The 26,920-nt window shown below is 28.3% G+C and overlaps 1 protein-coding gene across 1 annotated transcript; it reads right to left on the bottom strand.

The window, feature by feature from the left end:
* Nucleotides 1-495: 495 nt before the first annotated feature.
* LOC129981628 (homeobox protein abdominal-B-like) lies at nucleotides 496-17,576 on the bottom strand. Its single transcript, XM_056092543.1, has 2 exons — nucleotides 16,589-17,576; nucleotides 496-3,941 (listed from the first exon to the last, which is right to left on the bottom strand). Exons 1-2 carry the CDS (start codon nucleotides 17,259-17,261, stop codon nucleotides 3,625-3,627), a joined length of 990 nt encoding a protein of 329 aa, XP_055948518.1. The 5' UTR covers nucleotides 17,262-17,576; the 3' UTR covers nucleotides 496-3,624.
* Between the last annotated feature and the right edge of the window lie 9,344 nt (nucleotides 17,577-26,920).

The raw sequence follows: 26,920 nt of genomic DNA, 5'->3' as shown, positions 1-26,920 counted from the left end.
AGGTATTAAAAAAATGCAAATAAAACTCAGTTATACTTTGAAAAAATTGTAAAACGTTACACAGTTATAAATATTGAAAAAGAGGGTTTTTTCCCCCCTTAAAACAACGAACGTAATATAAAATTAGAAAAATTTAAAATCTGAAATTTTTTTTAAAGTTAGTATTTGTCAGATTTCTTAATATTTTCTTAAAATACCAAAGATTTTTTTGAAAAACATATACAATTTTTTAATATTATTATTTTGGAAGCTTTCTAACTCATCTTCATTCCTGACTCATTCTTTTCATTCAAAGATTTTCGTCATCAATGACTTTCCCCTATTTCTCTATTAACTTTCCTTTCTTTAAAAGAAAGGTGAACCCATTTCGAATGACTTACCTGTATTTGACAATTTCGAATATTTCTTGTTTTTATATAAATGCAAAACAGATTTAAAAGACAATAAAAAAATCTCACAGATTTTCTGTCTGAATTTAGATGATTTCAAACATTTATTTCTAAGATACAAACACATTTTATGTCAACGTATTATTTACAATGAACATGTGGGAACAAAAATATATGGCAGCCGACAAAAAAAAATCACATGTAATTTACAATTAACTAAATTTGTAGTTTTGTACCAAATGTTTTACATGAGTTTTTTCACACAAAAATCATCAACCATTTCCTTCAGTTTTATAATTCATTTCAATAAACTTAATGACTTTTTCAAAATACAATTTTTTGTAACTTTATACGTTCATTTTTCACAATTCAAGTTGATAGCAAAGTGAAAACATAGTATGGATTGTATCACTTCGCTCAGTTAAATAGATCTATATAAATATTTATGCATTAGTAGTCAATTTTCTGCGAAATGAATAGCTGGATTTAAAAGAAAATGAAATTTATTGTACTCTTTTTGTGGATATAAAACATATAAAAAAACTTGTTATGTCAATCACACCATACTTATTCAGTTAGTCCTTTTCTACTATCTCTCTGCTTTCAACTTGAGTTGACACTTGAGTTATAACTGCATAATTAAAATGCAATATGATTATTTTCAAATTCCCAAAAATGTTTGACAATAAAAGATAAAGTAATTTATAGATTAGAAAAAAAATGAGTGCTTTAAGGAATGAAAATATTAAAATTGATTGGCTTAATTTTTTTCTTCAAATTAACTGATATTTAAGATTTGAGAAAAACTATTTAATTAATTTTTATGTTAATAAATTAATCTTTTTTACTATTTAATTAATTTTTAACTATTTATTTAATTTAGTTATTTAAAAATATTCATTCAATTTTTTTAATTATCACTTTTTAGAAGTTAATAACTAATATTTTAAAATTAATTCATGTAATCAAACACTCATAAATTTTTATCACATGCATACTTGAATTAATAACTTGATTTTAAAAAAAATGTATAATTACTTTACTCTAAATATTAAATAAAAAAATGACAGAAAAACAAGTGAAAATTCAATAATTATTCCTAAAAATATATAAATATCTCAAACAAAAGTGATTCCAAAAAAAAAAATACTTGAGTAAAAGACAAAAAATATATATAATTAAAAATTCATAAACCTTGTCTTTAAAATTCTCACTCTATCGATAAGCAAACTTAGCATGACATAAGTACTAATTTTTAAGCCTATCTTGCTTTTTTCCGTTTATTATCTGATAAGAATAACTGTAAAACGCCGCGAATTTTTTTTTTTTTTTAAGATTTTGATTTTATTTACAGTTATTTTTTAATTCTCTTTATTATAAATAGAACTAATTTCTTTAGTTAACAGTTCTCTTTATTATAAGGAGAACTGTTTTAAAAATTCTTCTTTCTTATATGATTTTTAAAGAAAAAATTTTCTGAAAACTAAGATTCTTTTTTCATTATTTTTTAGAACTTTGAAAAAGTGTGTTTACTTTATTCATTTATTATTTCTTTCTTTCAAAAAACTGTCTCTAAAATATCTAAAACACTAAGTTTTTTGGGTTTTTTTTTTTTTTTTTCAAAAGCATTTCCCCTTATTTCTTACTGCTGTCAGATTAAAATCACTAGAATTCAATCAGCTATAGATAAAAAAAAAATATTAATAAATTACAATTTAAGCAAGCCATTTTCAATTTTCTGAAAAAAATGTCAATACTTTTCTTGTACATTTATATTCTCGTCCATTTATTCCTGTACGCTACCGCAGTACGAGTCATTTGTGCAAAATGTCATTCGGCTGCCCATCAATGCATAAACATAAATCAGAGAACACTTAATAAAATACAAAAAACGCGATGTACATCAGCTCTATGCAACAAATAACAATAATCTGTACATCTCGAATCAAGTACACGCAATAGAAAATGAGGGTATGGTGCGATTCAAACGCACACGACAATCAATCCTAAATCTAGACTATGATACAGAGTCTGAAACAGCGCTCCTAACTCTACTGTCAAAGAAAGGCAATAAATAGAACTAAGAACGATGCGGACATTGAGAACATTTGATCTGTATATTCTATGTATAGAAGTATTTACCTAGAATTCTGGATTCCCTTACTTCTCCGTCTTGTACTTAAAATTGTCTTCTGTCAATTCGCAAGTTTCAAATAGACTTGCTGTGGTTTCCCACTGAGGAAAAATATTTACATTCTTTTATTACATGAATAATGAACAGTCGGTAATATACAGAATTATTCATCATCAATTACATCGATTTTGCTTGACTAATAGATTGATATTTCTTAAATTTATGATTAATTCCAAGTTTTTGGAAATAAGGAAGTAAAGTAGCAGTCCTTCGCCATTTGCCAAAAAGTAATTATTGGTCCAATTTGCATAAATTCTTACTAAAATTATGATTAATTAATTAATTTTCTACTATTCGAATCCTTTTATAAAGTTTGAAAACTTTACAAACGCGATGTAAATAGAATTCAAGAAATTTTGAAAACAATTTAAATGACCAAAAGTTTAGCAGATTGATGATCTCAGTAACTTAGATTGATATTGGAGACCAGAAAAAAATTAATAGATTGATGATCTCAGTAACTTAGATTGATAATAGAGACCAAAAAAAATTAATAGATTGATGATCTCAAATAATTTAACAATTTAGTTAAACCTAAAACAAGGACAGATTGATGATCTCAAATAATTTATCTAATTAATTTTAGATTAGATAGAATATCTTCTATCACAACAGAATTTCCGACTCATTTAATACTTTACAAAAAACAGATGATATAGAAACATTTCCAACGAAATTTTAACAACGAATTCAAATGAAAAAAAATCTCTCAAAAATAGATTTTAACTAAATTTTAACTATCCTTCTCAACAACTAAATATTCTCTAAAAATTCCATTAATAGAACAATGAAAAAAAGTCTGAATTGTCAACAGATACCCTTTTTAATACTTTCAGATGATGAAACGGCGTTATTATTTTTTATCCCTTGAAAAGACAAAAACAGAAATAAACACACGCCTTTGTGCAATGGAATGTTCAATGTCCGGCAACTCTAATACATTATATATTGCAATGAAGAGCGGGACTTTTTTTTTTTTCCTTCTGGTTGGAAAGCAGTCAGATTTGGATGAGAACTTTTTGCCAAAAGTCGCAGATGGCACTACTTGACGGACTGAGCGATCGTCTGTCCGTTGGCATTGACGATGGTGTTGTTGTTGTTTTGGTTGTTTTCGCCGTTTCTTTGGCTGTTCTTCTTGCTCTTCATGCGCCTGTTCTGGAACCAGATCTTGACCTGGCGTTCGGTGAGGTTGAGGTTTCGCGCCAGTTCCCATCTCTTCTGCTTCGAGACATAAGCGTTGAAAAGGAACTCTTTCTCTAATTCCAGCGTCTGGAATTTGGAGTAGGGCTTGCGCTTTTTTCGGACTGTCACGTTCCCCGTCCACTCCAAGGGATTGGTCACCACTGTGTCCCCGCTCACTGAAAAAACAAAAGAAAAATTCAAATTAGAATTTTGTCGTTATCATATTGGCAATGAAGTCAATTGCAATACACGTTACACACGTCAATTGCACAGAGGTGAAAAGTGGTATAGATGCTTCAGGCGTCAATGTGGGCTGAAGGTCAACCGCAGAGACAAAAGTTGCTTATTATTATTTTAAAAATAACATTTATTATTATCAAAATATGTTCGGACGCACAATTGTGACTATTCTAATTCTGATCATGTGGCATACGTCAATTACGCTGTTGCGTAAAGACATATGGAAGAAAATGAGAATTGCAAAGAAAGTAGAGATGCTTGGGCGTCAGTTTTGAAGATCGATGCAGAACTTAAATTTTAAAACATTTACTACACTCTTTATTGTTAAATATTATAATTAAGTGAATGAACAATTCATATTTATATCTAGGAGTCATTTATCCTTGCTACTTTATTACAATTGTATTATAGCATTAATCTAATCCTGAGAATCCATAGTGTATCGTGAATATTCACACGTTGTGATATTATAATACAGAATAAGACAACGTTTATTAAGGTCGGCAGCTGAATACGTTAATCGTGCAGCTGTGACGTTAGTTGAATTCACTTCATTATTTTGGAAAAATTTAAGATCAATATATTTATATGTGTTTTTTAAAAATTTCAGCAGGTTCAGATTCTGATAATAATTAATATAACGCATTTGTTATGTTTTATCTAACTAATGAGACTAACAGATTTATTCAGAATTTACCACTTCATTAACAATAATCATATCAATTAAATTATCTATCATTACCATTAAAAGGATGAAAAAGTTTTTAAGTAATGGGTGCCATAGAAAATGTTCTATGGCATGTGTGCTCATGCCATAGAAAACTAACTGTCAATAAGAGCAACTGCTTCTACCCGTTACTAATTCTGATAAATATTTGCTTATTTTAATCTGTTTCTCTGAAATTCTTGTGTGAATTATCATATATTATTATTGTAAGTCACAACATAAATTACACTTTAATATAATTCTAAGATGATATTTGTTATGTTTAATAAGAATTTATAACACTGAACGTGTCTAATGCAGCTGCGTATCAGTATGAAAAATTTTATATTAAAATACAAAGTAATTCAAAATTAATATGAAATTTTAAAAATAACAAATCTGTTTATAATTAAATTAAAATTTTTAAAAAATAGATAACATACTTCTGCGAACAGTTGATCTCAATCTATATCAATAGTACTAAAATTTAACCATATCAACCAACTTTTATTAATCTTATCACTACAAAAAATAATTTTATTCTAAATTATACTAGCGCAATCAACTTTGCGCATTCTAATTGGCTAATTGTGCAATGTAAAAGTATTCATTGGCGATGGAATTAATTGGCTAATTGTTGAGAATAAATTTACTAAGTTGAGCTAAAATTTACTTTGTGAATAAAATTTTACCACGAAACTGGAAGCTTGTGGTTCAATGAATAATCGACCATTGGGTATGTATATAGTGATCATAAGCATTTAAATAAAATATAAATCGGCGAAATAGGAATAGTAGTTGTGTATGGGAAACTCTCGGAATTTTTTTTTACCAAAAGCGCTCTGTAAAATGGTATTTTTGCGATTTTCCCCCAAAATTGTGAAAGACAGGAGTCCATTTATGGAATGTTTACAGATCATAAATATGTATATGAAATTAAAGTTTAAAAACGGTATAGTGGAAAAGGAGTTCTTCCAAGACTTTTCCACATAGAGAATGTAAGCAATGCTTTTTAAATTTCTTAAGAAAATGGAGAATGGCGCATTTACTTTCCTATAAGATGAAAATTGGCGAAATCAGATCAGTGGTGAGTTCTGGAGGATTGGTTCTTTCTTTTCGTAATTATTCAGTTATATAGGTGACGTTCATATCAATTACTACACATAGTTAAATTTCATATATTATTTATTTATAAATGCAAAGAAAAGTGAGAGAGAATGCGCAAAAATCTAAATCTTCTACACTTTATATTAAAATTTATCTTAGAAACCAAATTTAACAAGCATGTCATACATGTTTCGGGTGTTTATATAAGCCTACATGCCATAATTCATCGTTACATAAAAAATTATGCGAACGAAAGTCATTTAAACATTTATTGCCTTTTTTTCACGTCAACAACACTAGTTCTCAAAATTCAACTTTGTACATTATATTCTTAGCCATTCAAAAGACTTTTTTTTTTTAACTTTGAAATTGATTATACAATATCAACAGAAATGGCTCGATTTGAGTGAAATTCGTAAAATTTCTCGCCAAGCGTCGAATCCTTTTTCACAGGCTGTCATTTTTATTGGCGGCAGTGAAGAGTAACTCGTTGCAGTTGTTCTGTGGAAGGAGATGGCTTTATGGCTCTTTTACGGCCATCGCCAATCCACGGCCCAGAGCCACAAGTGCCCAGATTTTTCTCTTTTAACGGCTTCCGGGGACCGCTAAAAGGTCAATTTCATTGTATCAGTATTTATACGTGGCTACCGTTACCCCCTACTAAAACACGATGTTTACCTTTTTGCTTTTGCTTTTTTATTCCGTCAGGTGAATACGGTGACTTATGAAAAAGTCTTTCAAATGTCCATTCTTAATCCATCTTTTAGTTATTTCATCTTATGCGAAAAAATTGCAACGACATTTATTTAAAAAGCAAACGTAATTTATATATTTTACTTTTAATGAAATTAATTAAATTATTTGTTAATATAATTAGACATTTACTGTTTAAGTATTATAAATTATACCATTTAATTAAATAAATTAATATATCATTTTGAAAGGAAACAATTTGTATTAATTTCGAACTTCAGAAATTATTTAAATTTAACTACATAATTAAAAAAACAATCGTGTGACAATTTAAACAAATATCAGATTTAACCCGACAAAGAATTTAACGTTAACAGAACTGGTAACTCAAGTTTGTAACCTAACACATATCAAGTTTGTAACCTAACACGGGAATTATTGACTCACATATAATTACATAGCATGTAATTTGTAAAGATAAAAATCATAAGTGGTTACAAATGTCAAGAATGTAAACATTTACAAAGTCAAATTTCTTATTTATAGAAGTTATTCGTGTGTTCTGGGGAAATAATTAAGAAGCTAGGCAGTAATTTAAAAGCTAATACCTTCATACTATTGCCTCAAATTTAAGACTTATGCTAATGAAGGCAAAAAGTAATTTATAAATAATTAAACTGAATTAGTGAAGAAACGATTATCTATATAGGTGGTTTAATACCAATTCAGGTAATCAAAATTGGCTTCTAATAATTTTGGCTGTGGATCTAAATCACTAGATAGTAGCCCATAATTTTCAATAAAAGCGTTCATCGACTTTAGTGCTTCTCAAAATTTCGTATATCATTTGTCCATGAAACTGTACTGATTTCCCTGCAATTTGAATCAAGATTTTATAACATGTTAAACCTATAGAGATAATTAACACTGCATATGGTTGCATGCATATTGTATGTTTACAAAATATAGATAAAAGTGTAGATTACAAAATATAGATTGTATGTTTAGAATGATAATATATAGATAAACATAGAAATAAATAAGAAATTCATAGAAAATTAGAACTACAATTAGCAGATTCCACCCTTAAAATAGTGCTACGTACTTTCAAAAATATTCAAATGTCAGGTTTAAACTCACTTATCTGATAAACTCACTAGCATGTGAATAATTTTCATTTTGATAAACTATTAGTTTTCACTAAAGTTTTTATATTTATTTTTGAATCATAATATGACATGCTACACCTCAGCCTTGTATAATTTACTTTCAAATTGTCTTTTTTATCCATTTAGATCTCCATTTTCTTTAGTTGTTCTAATTTGCTTCTCGGGAATCCATCGGGTCATTTAGGGGCAACCATTACGCTCCGATGCACTGGGCAATCAGTACAGGGGCAGGGAAGGGGGGTGAAAGGGCATTAAATAAGAAATTTGCTAAGGGAAGAGGAGTAAGAGAAAGGGGAAGATGGCGTCGGGGGAATAGGCGTCCTGACATTCACTGACGTCACCTCCTCTGTGACTCAGTTCACCCCCTGGTCGTTTATTTGATCCCCCTCTTTTTATCCCGACCCCCAGAAATGTTCCTGGACAGTATTGTAGCGCCATCAAACGATGTAAAAAGTAAGTAATGCATTTATATTTAGAGAGAGATCGTTTAAAAATGCATTTCCATTGCCATTTGGATCATTAAAAACAGATCATACGTATCAAACAGTTAAATTCAAATTATTCGAAATATTTGTGTGATAAATCAATCAATCTAATAATTACCTTTTATGAATAAATTTCTTTCCGTACTAATACTAATGTTGAATTTTAAAATTAATTTTGGATAGTAAGTTGATGTAAGTGATATGTAAGATCATTAAGAAGTGAGATAATATATAAAGTGCAGTGATAATAAATTTGAAATTATAATCTTTTATCAAATTTTTTAAAATAAAAAAAAGTTAAGAAGGCAGCCTTGTTTTGTTCATTTCATTAAAATTAATAGTACTTAATTAATTCTCCATTTTTTAAACAATCACCAAGCATCTTACATTAAAAAATACTTGAAAAATATAAATAATCAAAAAGAAAGATTAAGAAAAAGTTAAAACTTCTAATATTATGGGTTTTTTTTTTTTTTTTTTTAGATATGATAAATTATTACTTAGAAAATTATATATTTTCGAATCTTAAAGCAAAATATAAAGACTATGAATAAAATAGACTAATATTTGGATTAGTTTCATTTTAACAGCAATAATCGCATTTTTTAATGCAATTTAATCAATGAATTTTAGAATCAATAATAAATAAATAAAGAATCCTACGATGAATGCGATACTAAAAATCGTTTTTCAGAAAAACTATGAAAATCTCTCCAAATTTTAATTATAATCTAATTTATTTTTTTAAAAAAAGATTTTAATCAATAAATATTACAAACATAATAATAGTTTATTTCAGTTAAAATTTGTTCTTGTCTTCAAGGTCTAGTTTTAATTATATAATGTTCTGCCGTGATTATCTAAAACGATGAAACGTCATTGAGAAAACTCAAAAAGTAAGTAAAAGTCTTTATAAAATAAAATTAATCACAAATTCATTTACAAAAAATTCCGTTTTAACCATAAGAAATGTTTTGAAAGAATTGTTTTAGCGTGTACCTTTGCAATTTAATAGTTTAATAGTTTACTAACAAGAAATTCAGAGTTAGATTAACTAAATAAAGAAAGTAATATTTCCATTTAAAGATGAGATTAACTAAATAAAGAAAGTAATATTTCCATTTAAAGATGAGATTACACTAACTCCAGTTGCATTCAAGCCTAAGCATTGTAAGTTAAAAAGAAATTATAACAAAAATATGTAATCATTGCTTTAACAACCTGGAAAACCTTTCATCGTGGTGTGCGCGAGTACGCACGCTCAGAACTTCTTAGCATTTACCCAGCTGACAAAATTTCGCAAATGATTTTTCCAGATTCTTGTCGACGGCTTCCGGTTGTATTTGAAAACAACCCATACACTAAATGCCAAAAGTATGTTTGCATGCCGAAATATGTCTTGTATAATTCGGGGTTGAAAAAAAAAACTTGACTTTTTCTTATGGACATAACACAGGCTTGGATCAAAAATATTTGAAGAATAACGAACTATGCCAAAACATAGTAATAAATAATAGAGAAGTAAAATAAATGTGATCAAATGGGTAATAAAATAAATCCTTTTAAACAAAAAGTGCGAAATATATTATAAAGAATTATATAATTATTACATAAAAGAATATGAATCGATCTCAATATTGATAAAATTCGATTCCAAAAACGATTAAATTCGTATTTCTAACGGAAATGTCAACTCAAAAATATTTAAACAGTATTATTAATAATGAAAAAAAAACTTGTGATTGATTTTTTTTCTAAATATATTTTTAAACAGAAACAAATTTTAAAGAGAAATACAATTAAATAAGAAAAGAGGATAAGATTTTCATATGTGAACCTTAAATTAATATTGTTGAAAATATTTTATAATGCATAAAAAAACGTGTTATTCTTTTATAAACTTGCATAAAAGTTGTAATTATTGAATTTTCCTTGAATCTTCATAAATGCATTTAAATTTATCATTTTTTTTTTTTTTCGTTTTTCTATAGAAAATATTTCGCTACAGTCAACTTTTTTTTATGTCTATGAATTAGAAATATATATATATATATATATAATATTTGTTATATATTTTTCTGTTTCTTTCTTGTAGCTAGCTTGTAGCTTAGTAAATGTATTTGTTAATTAATTTTAATTGAGCAATGTAAAAAAAAAATATCGAATAAAATTAAAGAAAAATCTTGTTTCATATTGGAAAAGAAAGCAGTTTATCAGAATAATATAAATTTTCAATAATCATTCTTAAATTTCACTTGAAGAAGTCAAGTGGATACAACTCAAGTGCAATATTTACATATGAATAAATTAATATTATTTTCGAAGTTTGATTATTATATTTAATTATCACTTTAAAAATTGAATCGTTTTTTTAAAATTAAAAAAAAAATTAATATCTCCTCATATGAAATATATAAAAGGACAAGAACAATCTTCTTTCCAATGCACTATAAAACCTGTGACTTGCTACGTCGATTTCAGACAGACACGTCTGGCAAAAATTCAAATCAACAATTGAAAACACAGAACGAAGAAAAGTTTCTCAATTCACTCTTTAACGATAAACATAAAAAAAACTGCCATCTGTTGAAATTCAATAACGTTATAAACCATTGTTAACTAAATCGTTTGCGCGTTTTGCCAATCTTCGACACATAAATCAAATAATAAAAATAATAAAAGAAATGCAATTAAATCTCAAGTCATATAGTGAAAACTCTACCTTAATTTTTCTGATGTAGAAGTTCACTTAAATTCTACTTACGCTTGAGTGAAAATTAAATTTTTGTACGGAGACTACTGCTCAAATAAAAAGAGAGCAAAACCACGTGTCGCTTTATTGCACTCCGCTACGACAGAACCATAAAATTCTTATCTGAATAGACATCGGCTATTAGCGTAGAGTCCTTTTTTAGGGTGGATAGTTAACTGTAGGTATGCGAATACGTACGGGCAATATTAAGTAGCCGCCAATTCACATAGTCATCTAGATTCCTGGGAGATATATATGTCTTTTTTCACACAAGATGATCTCTATTGCATTCATATTATATATAAGTATGCAGGGAGAATCTAGAAGATGTTTTTAATTAATGCCCTAAAATGCTCAAGATAAAAGTTTTATACAGATTTTATACATATGACATAATATCAAAAGCTATTAACCTTTTGCACTCTTGATGTATTATTCTAAAAAGGGCATTATTTTGGCGTTTCTCGAGTTAGATAGTTCAAATTGAAATAAGTAGGAGATTACTTTTTTTTTGGTAATAATTAGTTTATATAATTGTGTTTTTTAAGATCTGGAAACACTAAAATGGACAATTCTCTTCATAAAATAATTATGATTAATAAAACTACTTTTCTGGAGTTAAAAGATAAAATTATCGATCCCAGTCCAAGGATGAAAAACCATGGACTGAGCCATGGATCATTTTGCTGTTGTTATTGTTGTTGTAGCTTTGTGTTTCAAAAATTTAGGTAACCCAGTTTCCTAGAGAAAAAAACAGAGACCCAAATTTAAGATTTCCTTTAATTTACTACACTTATCTTTTACATCGAATGAACTAGTTTTGAACTAACTTAAGTTTGATTTTATTTACAGAACTGAGTATTGAAATGAAAACGACCTTTGTCATTTTTATTATTAACAGAGATAAATTGCTTTTCATATCTAATTTGATTAAATTCTTTTCGATTATGAAACTAATTAAGATTTTAAAAGTAACAAAATAAAATCTCATCATGAGATTGTTATAATTTTTTCTCGAAAAATCTAAAAAATAGTAACAATGTCAACAAATAAAAAACTAAAGAATATGTCCACTTAATTAAAAGATTAAAGTACTTTCCTTTTAGGTACAAATAGTATATTCAAAAACTGAGCGAGTAAAATTGTTTTGATTGAAGAGCTAAAGAAAAGCTTTTTCGTCTTATAGCTATTTCTTGGTTCTTTTATTTGTAACTTTCACAAAATGTACAATTTTTATGCAAAAAAAAAAAAAAAATGAAAAATTTCAAAAAATGATCAAAAGTTTTAAAAAATTGCATTACAAGTGTTTTATTACATTAAAATAAACGTAACGCAAAAAATTATCAAATCTGAAGTTCGTATTTAGAGTTTCTTACCAAAAAAGCATTTATTCTAATCGAAAAATAAAATATATTTTTTAAAAAAACTATTTTGGCCATGATATGTTTTTTTTGTGTGTACGGACAGAAGCGAAGAATGAAAATAAAATTAATTTGATAAAAAAATAAATTTGGACAAAATTATGATCAGAACAAAAAAAAATTTAAAAAATCGAAATTTGGAAAAATATTCTCGTTTAAAAATATATACAAAAATTACTTTGCCAAATAGATAATAAAATTTGTTCTATTTATCTGAAATGCATCAAATAAATACGAACAATAAACAAAAAGTGGTACTTAAAAATAATAATTCTTATTGAATGTTACTATAAAAGGGTTGAAAATGAAATTAAAATAGAAAAAAAAATCTTTTCTCAAAGTACAAATTTGAAAAAGAAAAAAAAAATTTAGTAGCTGAATTTTAAATCACTTTTTTCCAACTTTACTTAATAGCTCTTCTACTGTAGAAATGCGTTATCATATATCCACATCGTCCAATAAACTATTACACATGAAATAATTTTGCATTTAAATAATTTTTTAAAAAAATATTTTCTAAATGGTAACTTTTTCAAAAAATTAATATCATCTAATTAATATTTTTTCAAAAAATGTTTTAAACTTTTTAAAACAACTTGTTGATCTTTTCCCAGCAGCGCGCAGCAAAATGGAAAAAAAAAAAAAAAAGGCAATAAAATCCCCTTCTACACCCCTTTTCGGACTTTTCGCTAGCCTTCAAATACTATTAGTAGGCCGTAAAACCTTTAGAAAGTGCAGAACGTTAAAGGAGCGTAAAATGGCAACTGCTTCTTGAGCTTCCCAATTCACATAAAATTCGTCAACGTGGTTACTTCCTAGGTTTTAGGTACTGCAGGACGTGAAAGATGAAGTGCTACTAAATGTCATTAAAATGTCTTTTTTACATACCTGGTCGTAATTATTCTTAAACTTATGCAATTATATAAATAAAAATATTAATTATTCAAATTTGTGAATTAAATAATGTTTTTTCTCGAAATACAAATTTTGTTTAAAATTATTGATTTGTGAATAAACTGCTATTCTTCTCGTACTGGCAAGATTACTTATAATTAGGGATTTGTGAATTAAGTAATGCTATTCTAGTATTGGCAAAATCACTTCAAATAAGTAATTTACATTTCTGCTCATACTTATGTTAAAAGAATTGAGTTTTAATAATTAATTTATAATTTTACTTAAAATTACTCAGTTTAAAGTACTGTTCTCACACTGGCAAAATTACTTAAGAATAAGAATTTGTGAATTAAATAATGTTCTTCTCGTATCGGCAAAATTACTTCAAATTAGTAATTTATATATTTGTTCACACTTATGATGAGTTCAATAATTAATTACACTAAAATGACTTTAGGAATATATTGTTTTCCATGGTAAATGTTACAATAATTTATGAATTCTATCATGGTTTTTTTAATATTATACGAAAAAATTGCCAAAAAATAATTCAAATTTCGTAAATCCAAGTGGGTATAATTTTTGTGAATTCATATGATATGTATATGATTCATAGTGATATGTTTATAAGTATTATTAATGTTATTAACAATGATTTCATTCAATTTGTTTCTTTATTATCGAAATAAAGCTACACAAACTGACACAAAAATCCTGGTTCTTCTTTTCAAATTGGAATGAATAAATATTATTTATACGATTTCTCTTTATACGATATATTTATACGATAAATATTCTTATACGATTTTATACGATTTCTCCAATAAAACGTTTATAATTCATTTTCATAGTAAAACAGATTTTTAAAATACACTCAATTAATTCATATCAGATTTTCCTTACTTTCTTCTTTTACAATACATTTTATAAGAATTTGTGTTTTTCGCAATTAGATTGCTGTTCATTGCTGGAATTTAGAAATTTTTAGTATTCGAAATTTATGTTGCTGGAGTTTTTATTTCATTATTACAAAATATAATATTATTAATTTTTCATGAAGTTACATAACAAATCAGAACTATTAGGATTTATTTATTTTGTCTGTTGATTAATACAGAATAAAACGACTTTTTAAGAAAACTTGAACAGAATATTTGATAACTAAATTTCTATTTAGTTAACGTTAAAAAATGTCTGGCATATATATATCTATACATTGTATTTTAAAATTCCTAATTTCTTTGCTGTTGTAGTCATTTTTTATAACCGTTCATATTAAATGAGATAAGAAATCATCATATAAATAAATCATCTTGTTATTAATTTTTCTAGTTTAATTGGTGATGCAACTTGAAAATTTTATGCACAAAAAAAAAGGGAGAATAACTAGCATTCATGTACAAGATTAAAAAATATTGAAAATTTTGATATTTTTACCAAATATATATATGAAATATCTATGAATATATGAAACTAGATAAACAAGTATATTTTCAGGCTTAACTGTTAAAATAATGCATGCAATTTTTTTATGCTTGTCTTGATACATTATGATTAAAATTCTTATTTTTAAAATATATATTTATTGTGCATTTGTATAATTGTAATGATATTCTGAATGCAAATTATTTTTTTACACATGGCGAATAAGTTATTTTACAGATTAATTCCTTGCATTAAAGTATGATAGAAAAAATATTCAAAATTTTTTATTGTTGTCTTTGGAGAAAAATCAACTTTTAAAGCTTCTTGGAGTTGAAATTTATACTGGGTGTTTATGTTTGTTGCTGTTTTTCTTCACATTTCCTTTGAGAGTTTTATTATTATTATTATTTTATTATTAATGTAATCTTACTAAAGTTTTAATTTTCTTTCATTGTTATTAGATTATCTAATAGAACTTTTTGTTTCTTATATAGATTTCTTGAATACTCAGAAATTTGTTCTAGTAAATATTCTTTCATACATAATATGATTTAATAAACATATTTGTGAATTATAATAAATAACGAAACTTTTTTCTTAAATTTTATAAAATAATTTCAAAATATATGTATATATCAATAGATAGATAATAATAATTTAACCTAAGTTTGGATATATATATTTCTTACCAAAATGTATATTAGATATTGATTGAATTGATGCTGAAATAGCTAGCTACATTTTAAAAATCTTTTAACCTCAGTATCAATAAAACTGTAATATTATGATTCATCAAAAGTAAGCAAGATTATTGAAAAACCTTTTTTGATACATGAAGAATTTTTTTAACTGGGTAGTATCCATATTTTCTTAAATTTGAACGAAAAAGAAATTATTAAAAAATAAATACAAAAACATTTTCAAGATATGGATGAACACTGACAACTTTTTTAAATAGCACACTGATAATGAAACAAATGTTTGTTTAATGGTGGGTTTTTTTTAAATGTTAGTCAAAAAATTAAGATTTTGTATTTTTAACCTTTTATTAGTTTAAAAGTACTAACAAAACCTTTTTTACGGTGATTTGCATAACAGTACGGCATTTTAACACTAAAGAAATTTCTTAAATTTTCTAAGACTGTGGTAGGGTTGCAGTCTCTTGAAACATTGACTTTTTTTAATTCAACACTGAAATAACATTTCTTTCTTCTATTAAATGCATGTTAAAATAAAATCGAGCATTGTTTTATAAAGAAAATATTTCATTAATAAAAAAATTCAACTATGATCCAATTTATTATGTGACTGTTTGAGAGAGGAAAAAATTCCAATCAATCACAAATGTAATATTCATTGGAGAAAGTAAAAGTTATAATGGGTGAAATAATAATATATCTATTATGTTATTTATTTACATCCTATATTTATTTCATATGCACTGATTATACTGCAGGACAATTGTGAATTAGCAAAGCCGTTAATGGTTATTATAAAATATAGGGAGAAAACTGTTTATCATTCAAAAAAGTTTCTAAATCTGAAATATTTTTATTCACTTTGTTTTAAATAAAATTATTTTGATCTCTCTCCAGACGATACTTGAATCTTCGCTTGAACCGAATATTATTAAAAATTTTCTTGATGATGTTATTTAAATTTTTAATATAGTATTAACTAATAATTTTAACGTAACATATACAGCATCTCCATGAAAATAAAATAAAAACTTTGTTTTTAAAAACTCGCTTGGATTATTTTTATATCAATTCTAAAATAATATGACAGAAAAGTACATGCTTTTATTTCAACTGCCGAATGAATCTTAACATTAGGTTCATGAATTGATCTGGAAGTGACCAGACTTTATTAATTCACATTTCTAATTTCACGAATTCACTAGCATAGTAATATTCATATTCACTTACCAGTCCCCGCAGGTACATAGGTAGGCTGCGGATGAGTCTCAGCGGCTGCGAAAGTCCTTAGTGTGTAACTGTCCGCATGTGCGAACCCATCCATGGGGGCCCGTGCCCTGTCTTCTGTAGACAGGTAAGTGACAGGTTGGGTCCCGTGATGGTCCATGTGCCTGCCGGAATAAGGAGCGTAGTTGCACCATGATTGGGGTGCGAAAGTCTGACAAGTGTCCGTGGTGGCCACAGTACTCGGCCCAGCACTGGGCAGGTCATAGGTGTTGGACCAGAATTTGAGGGGTGGCTTCCTATCCGCCCTGGAGGCATGGTCGTTGTAGTAGTAGCTGGGGGTCATGCTTTCCCTGCATAGAGAGGGCTGGTTGTACTGGGAGGGGTGACTGTCGAACGCCGAATGGTTCTCATAAGCGGCCCAGGGTTGGGTCGCCGGGTGGTGGTGGCTGTGGCGGATAACACCACCGCCTCCTTCCACCACCCCTCCGCAGTCGGAGTGACCGTAGGCCGACACCGCCAGGCTGGATGCTGGATTGACTCGCTTTGCTGGGATGTGGAGAGGTCCGTTGCTGGCAGGCTGGACCACTTCGACGCTGGAGCGACTGTTGGAGGTTTCCTCATACAAACTACCATTCATCATCGTCGACGGGGGCTCGGCCTGGAGAAGAGTAAGCATTCAGGCGACATGTCTCATACGATCAAGACCAGAAACAACAGGAAAAAGTTGGGCGAAAACACAACACAAAACACAGATGTCCCCCTCCCTCAGTCGGCAGTGGTTGTTGGCTTTAGTGACTCACGCGGCTCGCAAAAAGTTAAGCGAATTGATTAGCGACTCGAATGACCATCGGGCTTATTCCAACAAGAGAGAAGAATGAGTGGCGCTCACGAGCGGCGGGTGCTGCGCTCAACAAGTAGGGGAGGGCGAGTGGTCGATTCGCCGGCTTCTTGTCAGAGCGAAGTGCCTGAGGCAACTGTGGTCCTCACGAGTTCTCTGTCTCCATCTGAATATGGGGAGACGAGAGCACCGCGCACGCGGCTCGATTCAGGGGCGCCCTCGGCTCTTTCTCATTGGACAGTCACCGTCACGTGGGTTTCGAGTATCATTAAGAGTAATATATATATTTTCAGAGTTGGGAGAGAGGATCAGAAGGGATGCCCGATGTTTCGGACGACTTCCTGTTGTTTTGTTCTCTTTCCCGAGTTTTGACGCCTCTACCTCACCCTGCTGCCCTCCCTCCCCCCTACCTTGCGGAGCTCAGGTTGAGATTTTATCGAGTCACTTTTTTTTAAACATTTTTTTTATTCTCCGTAATCTGGTTTTTATCAGAGTAGATATAAGAGTAAGACTTTCCTACGAAAGACGCTTTCGTCTATTACTTGCGAGAGAAATTATTTTCGAATAAGCGCAGTGTTGTATGATATACTTCATTTTTCTCAGAAACAAATTTTGCGCCATTTCATTAAAATTGGGTTTCATTAAATAAATGCTTATTATTGCCATGATTATTTGGTAAATAACAAGATAAATAAATAAAACGAATTATTTAAAATTCATTTTCACAATTCAATTCACTTTTTTTTTCTGAAATATTTTGGGCGGAAAATTCATCAAGAATTTTTGTCTGTAGAAACAGGAATTATTATTACAAACCACAGATGTTTTTTTTAGCATGACCGTAATGTAAATTAATATCAGAGTTAATTAACTATTAGAATTATTTAATCAGTTACCAACAATTATTTCCATTTCTACTTTTTTTTCCTCTTGCAGTTTCTTTTTTCTTTCTTTTTTTCTTTCAATAATTAAAAAAAAAATTGAAATCTTTGCAGTTATCAAACATTCTAAAAAGAAATAAGAATCTTGAAAGCATTAGTTTAAATTTTAATTTAAAAATTACTAACTTATTTTTAGTTACACATATTAATTCCTTTTGCATTCCATATTTTTTTTTTTTTAAATATGAAGAATAAATACCATGTAGGAGAAATTCAAAGAAGAAAAGAAACTTATCAAACAAAAAATAATAAAAAAAGTTTCAGATATTTTTTTTTTCCAAACACAGTATAACAGTACTAATAATGTATGCATCTAATACATTATTAATAGGAAAAAAATTGTGAAAATTACCTTTTATCAAAAATGATTTGTTAAAAAAGCATGCTATCAATAAGTTGTACATCATTTTAAATATCAACTAATTTAATCAAATGTAGACTTATACAAAATAAAATAAAACAGCATTCAACATTTTGTATACGAAACATGAAAGCTATTTATGTTTCGTTGAAGTTCGCTAGATAAAGAAAAACAAGATAATATTTTTAATGGAATAAATTTATAAGCAAAAGGGTAAATAAAATATCCATGTATAAACTGAGTATCATAAAAACCATGAATACAATCATACTTCATATGTATTAATTATAATTCTTTCTCCATCTTTATTCAAATTTTAAAAAAATCATTTATGAAGAAAATATTATGAAGCACAAGCTGACAATTGCAATGATTATCTTAAATATGTAGTTGAAATATTTGAAAAAAAAAAAAATATATAAAAGTTATTTTCATTCTTTTTTGCAATTTAGTAATTATTTAAAGAAGTCGTTTTCCTTAATATGCTACAGGAAATGTAGCAGATTATTATCAGATTACTACAGTAAAGACCTTTAAACAAAATTTACTGCAATCAATAAGTACTTACATTCCATATTTTTTTTTTTTTTTTTTTAACTGAGTACTCCAAAGTAAATGATCCGTAAAGTCTTAGTAATTTATCAAATATCATTCTTTTATTTGTATTTCATGTGTACAACATTATTTGTTTATTAATAAAATAGTAGTTATTGTTTAATTTTATAAAGATCAAACTTTGTAGGAAAAGCTTTTTGCTAGCCCAAATGTATTGGGAGAAAAATATCAGAGTTTTTGAAATTATAATAATATATGCTAATATCCATTAATTGTCATGAAATAATACTAATTATTAGTATTATTTCATTACAATTCTTTAATGATTTAAAATTATTGGATAGCATCATTTAGGAAAACATGAACATGCTTAAATACAAAAAGAACAATTCTCCAGTTTCATTTATTGTAGATAATTTATAATAAGCAATAAGAACAGATTAATATTCTATGAATAAAATTATATATTTCCTTGATAAAATACTATTAGAAATCATTTTATATGAAAAGGTCTATGTCTTGCATTTAAGGAGTCAAATGTAATATAATCATTAATATTATACCAATAATAAAAGCATGTATTCTGTTTTTTTTTAAAGAAAAAAAACTTTTGTTAAAACAATTTTTTAAATTACTTGAATTCGAATAATTATTTTTTACAAGCAACGGTAGTAAAAAAAAACATTTTATCAGACGTATGTAATATCTGTTTAATCTACTTTCAAATTTTGGCGTATTCTTTAAATATCAAAAATGATACAAATTGCCAAGATACATTTCATGTAAGTCTTTATTCTTTACGCATATGTAGCTTCTAATTTTGATTTTATTAAGAAAAATTGTGAATGAATAAGGATTGACAGAAGGATGATATATTTTAAATACCTTGTAAGAAATTATATCAGTTTAATGATATGGAGGAGTTTTAAATTTGAGGTTCCTTATTAAAATTATTGCAAATATAGAATATATTGAACTTCCAATGTTATAAATTATTGGAAAAGGCTAATTTAACTGTCAAACTAATGGAATAATTTGGTAATTTATTATATGGGCATATTTACTATACCAACTGCTAAATATTTTTATTTCATTTTTGGACTAAACTTCTCCTTAAATATGTACTACATTTCCAGAATATGGTAAAAAATTATTTTTTATTATATGTTTCGATTCGAAAGTTACTGAAAATATTATTACAAATCTTCTCTTCTGTCTATAAAATCATTTCAGTAGAGAAGCAGCAGAAAAAAAGAACTAATCTGAGAAATATAAAACACTTATGGTGGTTTCAAAAGAGACCAAGACAAACTAAACCGGTGCTGAATACCAAAGTTTTGACCCAAATCCTGATATTACCTTATAGAAGATATAAGGTAATATCAGAATAATAATGTAAGAAGAATGAAGAATATAAGAAGAATGAAATAAGAATAATATAATAATAATATAAGAAGATATAATAAATTTTTATACAAGAATAATGATAATTGTTAGGAATTTTTCCGATTTCTTCTAATCAAGATATGTTCACAATATTGTAAGTTTCTCTTTCAGTATCGAGAAGCCAGACGAAGCTTAAATTTTTATGAAAGTAACTATGAGAACACGATGTTTTTATGTAAAACTATAGTTCTTCAAATATTAAATTGAATAATGCTTGCTTTTCATTTTAATAATGTATCATGCAAGTTTACATTTTACTCCAAGAATTTTCCAGTCGATGATGTTTAACATCAGAAATATTTAGGAAGATATTAATACAATTCGTAAAGTTAATTTTTTCAGTTAGACATATTTATAAAACATGCGTAAGAAAAAAATAAACATTTCTGCCGAAAAAAACTTCTATAAAAGTATCTGAAGTGTCTTGTGACAAATTACACAATGTTTTTCTTTTTTTCTTTTGCTGAAATTATTGCTAAACAAAATATTTTTAAAATTCACACCAAAAGTGTATTAGAATTGTCTCGTTATAAATTAGGTGGATAATACAAATTAAGTGCATTTTTGGTCTTCAAAGCACGTTTTATGTTAACAACGTAACAAACGAATGAATAAAGAAAAATTAATTAGTAGAACTAATTTAAAATAATCACTTATTTTCACTAGGAAAATTCGTCGTTAATTTCTCTTAAATCAAAATTGAGTTTTAAAAGCTATTGTTCTAAATCGTATTTTAATGTTCACTTACTAATCTAACAAGCTTTTATGATACGGTCTTAGATTAACTTCTTGTTTTTTCTTAAGCGAAAAAAAATAATTTAAAGCAAATTAGGAAAGTAAATGCTTCAGCAATAATTCTGTGGAAGAAAAAAAAACTGTAGATTCCTTTTTATAATAGAATCAATACTCTTGATGCTGAAACGGTAATCATAAAAATCCATAGCAACAACAAAAAAAAAGAAAATAGATTAATAGAACGTGATCAATCTCGCACTTATTTTAGCAATAAAAAAATACGATTCATTAAATGAAGCCAAACAACAAATAATTACAACTTAATAAAATTATTTGATCAGAGTGCTAAAATTTCGATATAAATAAACCAAATCATTTTTCCATGATAAAAGTCCTTTTATCACCGAAGATATAGCCAACTTTTCACTACCTAACAGTATCAGCACAAATCAAACTGACAAATAACTATCAAGCTGTCAATAATCAGCGTTGACTATTGTCTGTCAACGCCCTCTTAACATGGCTTGGGTATCAATGGCATTTATGGAGTAGTGAGTGCTCACTATTTGTGTGCCGTCGGTTCGAGCGTAAAATTTGACTCTCTGAATGGCCATTGAAACGTAACCATTCCAAAATCGAGACGTAAAATTTCGCTTTCATTGCCTGTAAGTGCCAATAACCGAGTGATGGGAGGATTTTGGGTACGCTGGCCATTTCGGGGATCGTAAGTGGGCCCATGAATGCTCTATAAATTAAAAACCGTCTGCTCCAAGTGTCGCATGCGAAACCGGTATTCCGATTTAACTGCTTCGAACGCACGTCGGCGGTGGAGAGATTTCTATTTTTCATCTGTGGATTTCCTAATTAATAGAGATTAAAATGAACATAGTTCGAAAAGATTAAGGTTTCTGTTGTTGTTGTTTTTTATGTACATTGCCTTTTGTTAATAATTTCGATTTTTGTTTTGTAATTGAATACAATTTAGGCAGTTTTTAATAAACCTGCAACAGATTAAAAAAAGCCTGGGTTTTTTGGGGGGTTTTTTTTCCTAGAAATCATGAAATATATAAAAGGAAAGGAGTGCATTTTTAAATATTTTATTTAAAAAAAGCCTGGGTGTTTTGTTTTTTTGGGGGGAGGGGTCTAGAAATCATGAAATGTATAAAAAGAAAGGAGTGCATTTTTAAATATTTTATTTATTTATCTTTAAAATAAACTTAATTCTTCTGCATTGTTATTCTTCTGCTTGGGGTGAGCATTAGAAACAGAGGAAACTACAAATTACCTTTTTTTTTAAATTTATGAATGGTTGTAGCTTTGAATTTGGAAAAAAAAAATGAATAAATCTATCTATATTTGAAAATTACATCTAGATAACAACTTTTATCGGATACATAGTTACAATATGCTAGCAACCTAACTTTATGGGGCCTTTACATAGCACTTATGGCATCTAGCCTTATAGTATTTTTATGTTACTTATAGTACCTAACTTTATGGTATTTATAATACCTTTATATTCCACTTATAGTACCTAACCTTATGACGCCATTATATGCTACTTTCAGTACCTGGTCTTATGGTATCTTTATATATTATTCATGATAGCTTTATATGATACTTATAATACCTAGCCTTATGGTATCTTTATACCGTACTTTGCTACCTAGCTTTATTGTGCCTATATATGTCACTTATGGTACCTAATCTTATGGCATCATCCTATATATAACCAATTTGCAGTTGCATAATTGTAATATTAATTCCATATATATTTCCAAAAGTATTTAAACGTCTGTTTAATTAAGCGAAAGTGCTACTGCCGGAGTTTTTCAGACATTCATGCAGTTTTAAAGTTTGTGGTTCGATTTGTCTTAATTCAGCTTTGAAAGGAGTAAAATATAGAATCACCAAAAAATAAAAATGCAATTTCTGCAATACAGTTAGCTAAATTAGTTAAAAGACTTCGCTTAGATTTAAAAACTTTTGATGAGTTGTAGATATACGTAGTAACATTCTACCTGCGCATATTTAGTCATACAATTTATGAAGGATTTGGTAATTCATATGACGAAACAAGAACAAAGGTGACAGATGCAAATATCCGTACAACAATCCTGATTAAATATTTGTGCAAAAGATAACGGCTTCATTGTTCATTTTCCGGTTGATTTGGACGTGCTGAAATTAGCGTCATAGCCACTATTTCTACATATGATTCAGTTTATCCATTTCAACAAAAGCAGTTTACTGAATCCACTTCTTTTTATAAATAACTTGTGCATAAGTACTTGTTCAGTATATCTGTAATTTTCTACAACTGATTTTGAAGTCCAATTTAATGTAAAATATATTTGTCTCAAATTTGTAACATTCTAGAATCGTTTTGCATAATAGCAAATTCTTATCTCCTTGGACTTTGAGGCTGCATTTTTTAAAAATTTAGTAAAGTAATGGAATAAATTTGAAGAAAACGTTTATCGAAAGGAACTAAAGTGATTCTTTAAGATCATCCAATGTATTCAATATTTTTATGTTATGCATTGTCTTTAGTAAAAACTTAAAAAGTTGCAATTTGCAGAAATAGTGCCTTATTTATTTATGATTACAACTTTATTAAAATAGATTTAAATGTGATAAACTTTAATAAAACATCTTATTTTTTATTTGCTTCTTCAAACTGTGAATTAGATTAAATAGCTAGAATTTTGGATTGAGAAATAAATATTTAAATACACTAGAATAAACAAAATAAAAACAACAAACAGAATAAGAAATTTAATACTATCTGCCGGCAGTTATAGATGAGTTTCTTTTCCATCCTTTATTTACTTTTTTATAAAATTTCAACTATCGAAATATTATAAATTTTATTCAAAATTAATTCAGATTTAATTAGTTTTAAAAACATGGCAACAAAAAAATCTCCTCTTTGTTTATTTTTTATTTCAATGTATACTTTTAGGAGGAAAAAAAAAACGTTTCTTTTTTTTTTCAATGGGGGGGAAGAAAGATAAAGAAATGGGGGGGGGATATGAGAACTTTCTTTAATTATGAAGAGTACTTTAAGAACGCAATGAAATTTGTTTTAATGAAATCTAACTTCTGAGTAAAACGATTGTTATAAACTGGAATTGAAGGGTAGAAACAATATCAGTTGAAACAGCAATTCGGATTTTATAAGATTTTCAAAAGCATCATAGTGATATTCAATCAAATAAATTGTAGCAAAAAAGTTGCAAATAATTGTAAATTATTGAGAAGTATCAAATTACCAATCAAAGAGGGGGGAAAAAGTATCAAGCAAATTCAAACACAGAATCCTAACTACTCGCTCTTTGTGAACTGAAAACAGGTACAGGAAATGGAGATTCCGACTTTTCTAGCTTGGTGGCGGCCTCTAGTGGGAACTAATAAAAACTCTCAACTGATGCTCTTGCTTATTTCAGCTGTAAGTAGCAAAACTAAACAACAAAAGGAAAAAAAAAAGAAAAAAAAACTCTCTGCAATAGTTAATCTGGATAATAAAGTTAATAAAGAGCCCCCAAAGAAAACTGAAACTGTTCTTATTTGTCCTTGGATTAAAGTAGTAAAAATAATTTTCTAAAATAAAAGTACTCACGGAATTTTCCTTTAACCCGGAAATTCGACAATGCAGTACTTCGCATTCATTTTTTTATGTTTCTCCTGCTTTGGAAACCACCTGACCTGAAATACGATGACGGAAATCTACGATCGAAAATGGAGAAATTTCGACAATCTGCTTTACCGATAAATATTTACCTGTACACACATTCCAAAAGACTCTGCATATTCTGAAATATACAATTCCAAATGCAGCTTTTAGAGAAAGATAATAATAAAAATTAAGAATTAACATTAATTAATTGGCTAGTCGAACATTTGAATTTTTTTATGTATTTTGTATTTACGCATGAAACATTTGAATTCACGCATTTTGACAATGAAAGAAAGTCCTCTCAATGATATTAGTTTTTTAGTGAATGACTAGCAATTTATGAACTCTCTTTAGTATAATTATGGTCCTATTTTAATAACTTTATTTTTAGAAAAAAATTATTTTAAATTAAAATTAGGAACTGAAATAAATTTTAATTCTGGAATAGCAAAGCTCTATCTCGATGAAAAGAAGGGGGGGGGGGGAATAAAGAAAAATGAAATGCAGACACCAGCTTTTGTTTCCAAACTAAGGGTGCTTATTAGTTCTACTAAGACCTTTTCTTCCCCCCCCCAAATGTTTCAAGTTCCTATGATATGATGATCAATGGTATGTGCGCATACATGCGTGTGAGTATACACATGTTATTGTTATATTTGTCAAAGCCCTTTCTTTCAACTTATTAAATTTCAGATGATATCCCTCTTGTCGCTGTGTATCCATTAATATCCGATAATCATTAAATCAGAACATTTAATGCTAATACAAAACTTTGATTATTAGAAATTTACCGGCTGCGGTGGCCTGTTGGTAAGATCTCGGCGTTAGAACCGGAGGGGGGGGGGGGTTAGGGTCAAGACCTGATTCCATCGAAGAACCATCGCGTAAGGGGGTCTGATGCACGTCAAATCCGTCGGGATCAAACGTCCTTCCGCTGGTGTGATGCGGAAGTTTGGAGAGGTGGGTGCCAGCTCAAGTGTCCTTCTCGTCATCTGACAGCGGTTAAAAATTACGCGGTTCGTCCCAAAATAGCCCTAGTGTGGCTCTCAAACGTGACTTTAACTAACTAAACTAAACTAATGGGGGTTTACATTATGAAGCAAATTGTAGTATTTGAATTTATTTTAATGCTTTCTTAAATATAAAGGAAACAATAACAAAAACCCGTTTTAAAAAAATCTGTCGAAGCTGTCTAAAATCTGTCGTCAAAAAAGTAGAACTGTAGATATTGGCAAACAGTCCAGGTCCATGGGTTCAGGAAGCATATTCCTAGAATATTATCTGTTTGTCTGTCTGTTTCTCTGTGAACACGATAGCTCAAAAACTTTTTGAATTAAACTGATGAAATGTCATATATGGGCTTTAGAACACATTTGTAGATTTCTATGAAATTTGAACAAAATCCATTCATAGGGAATTTACATGGCTGTCTGTTCAAATAAAAAGTTAAATAAATAAAATTTGACACACAGATTATCATCTAAATCTTATCGGAATTTGAACAGAATCTGTCAATGGGCTAACCATCTGTCGATCTGTACTTTTGTATGCATGTAAACCTAATAACTCATCAAAGCAGAGACTAAAATCAATGAAATTCAGTATGCGATCTTATGACTAAAAATTAATTTTATGACTATAAATTATTTTTAATTTTATGACACCGATTAATTTTAATCGGTCGTAAAAAAGTCATGGGAAATAAGTATTTACACGATCAATGAAGTAAAAATTCTAGATTCATGATAAAGATCGATATTTCGCAACTATTCGCCAATAT

The sequence above is a fragment of the Argiope bruennichi genome, chromosome 8 (assembly GCF_947563725.1).
Source record: "Argiope bruennichi chromosome 8, qqArgBrue1.1, whole genome shotgun sequence".
In the NCBI taxonomy this organism is placed as follows: Eukaryota; Metazoa; Arthropoda; class Arachnida; order Araneae; family Araneidae; genus Argiope; species Argiope bruennichi.
The sequence above is the reverse complement of the archived record's forward strand: the minus strand, read 5'-3'. Positions and strand labels throughout refer to the sequence as shown.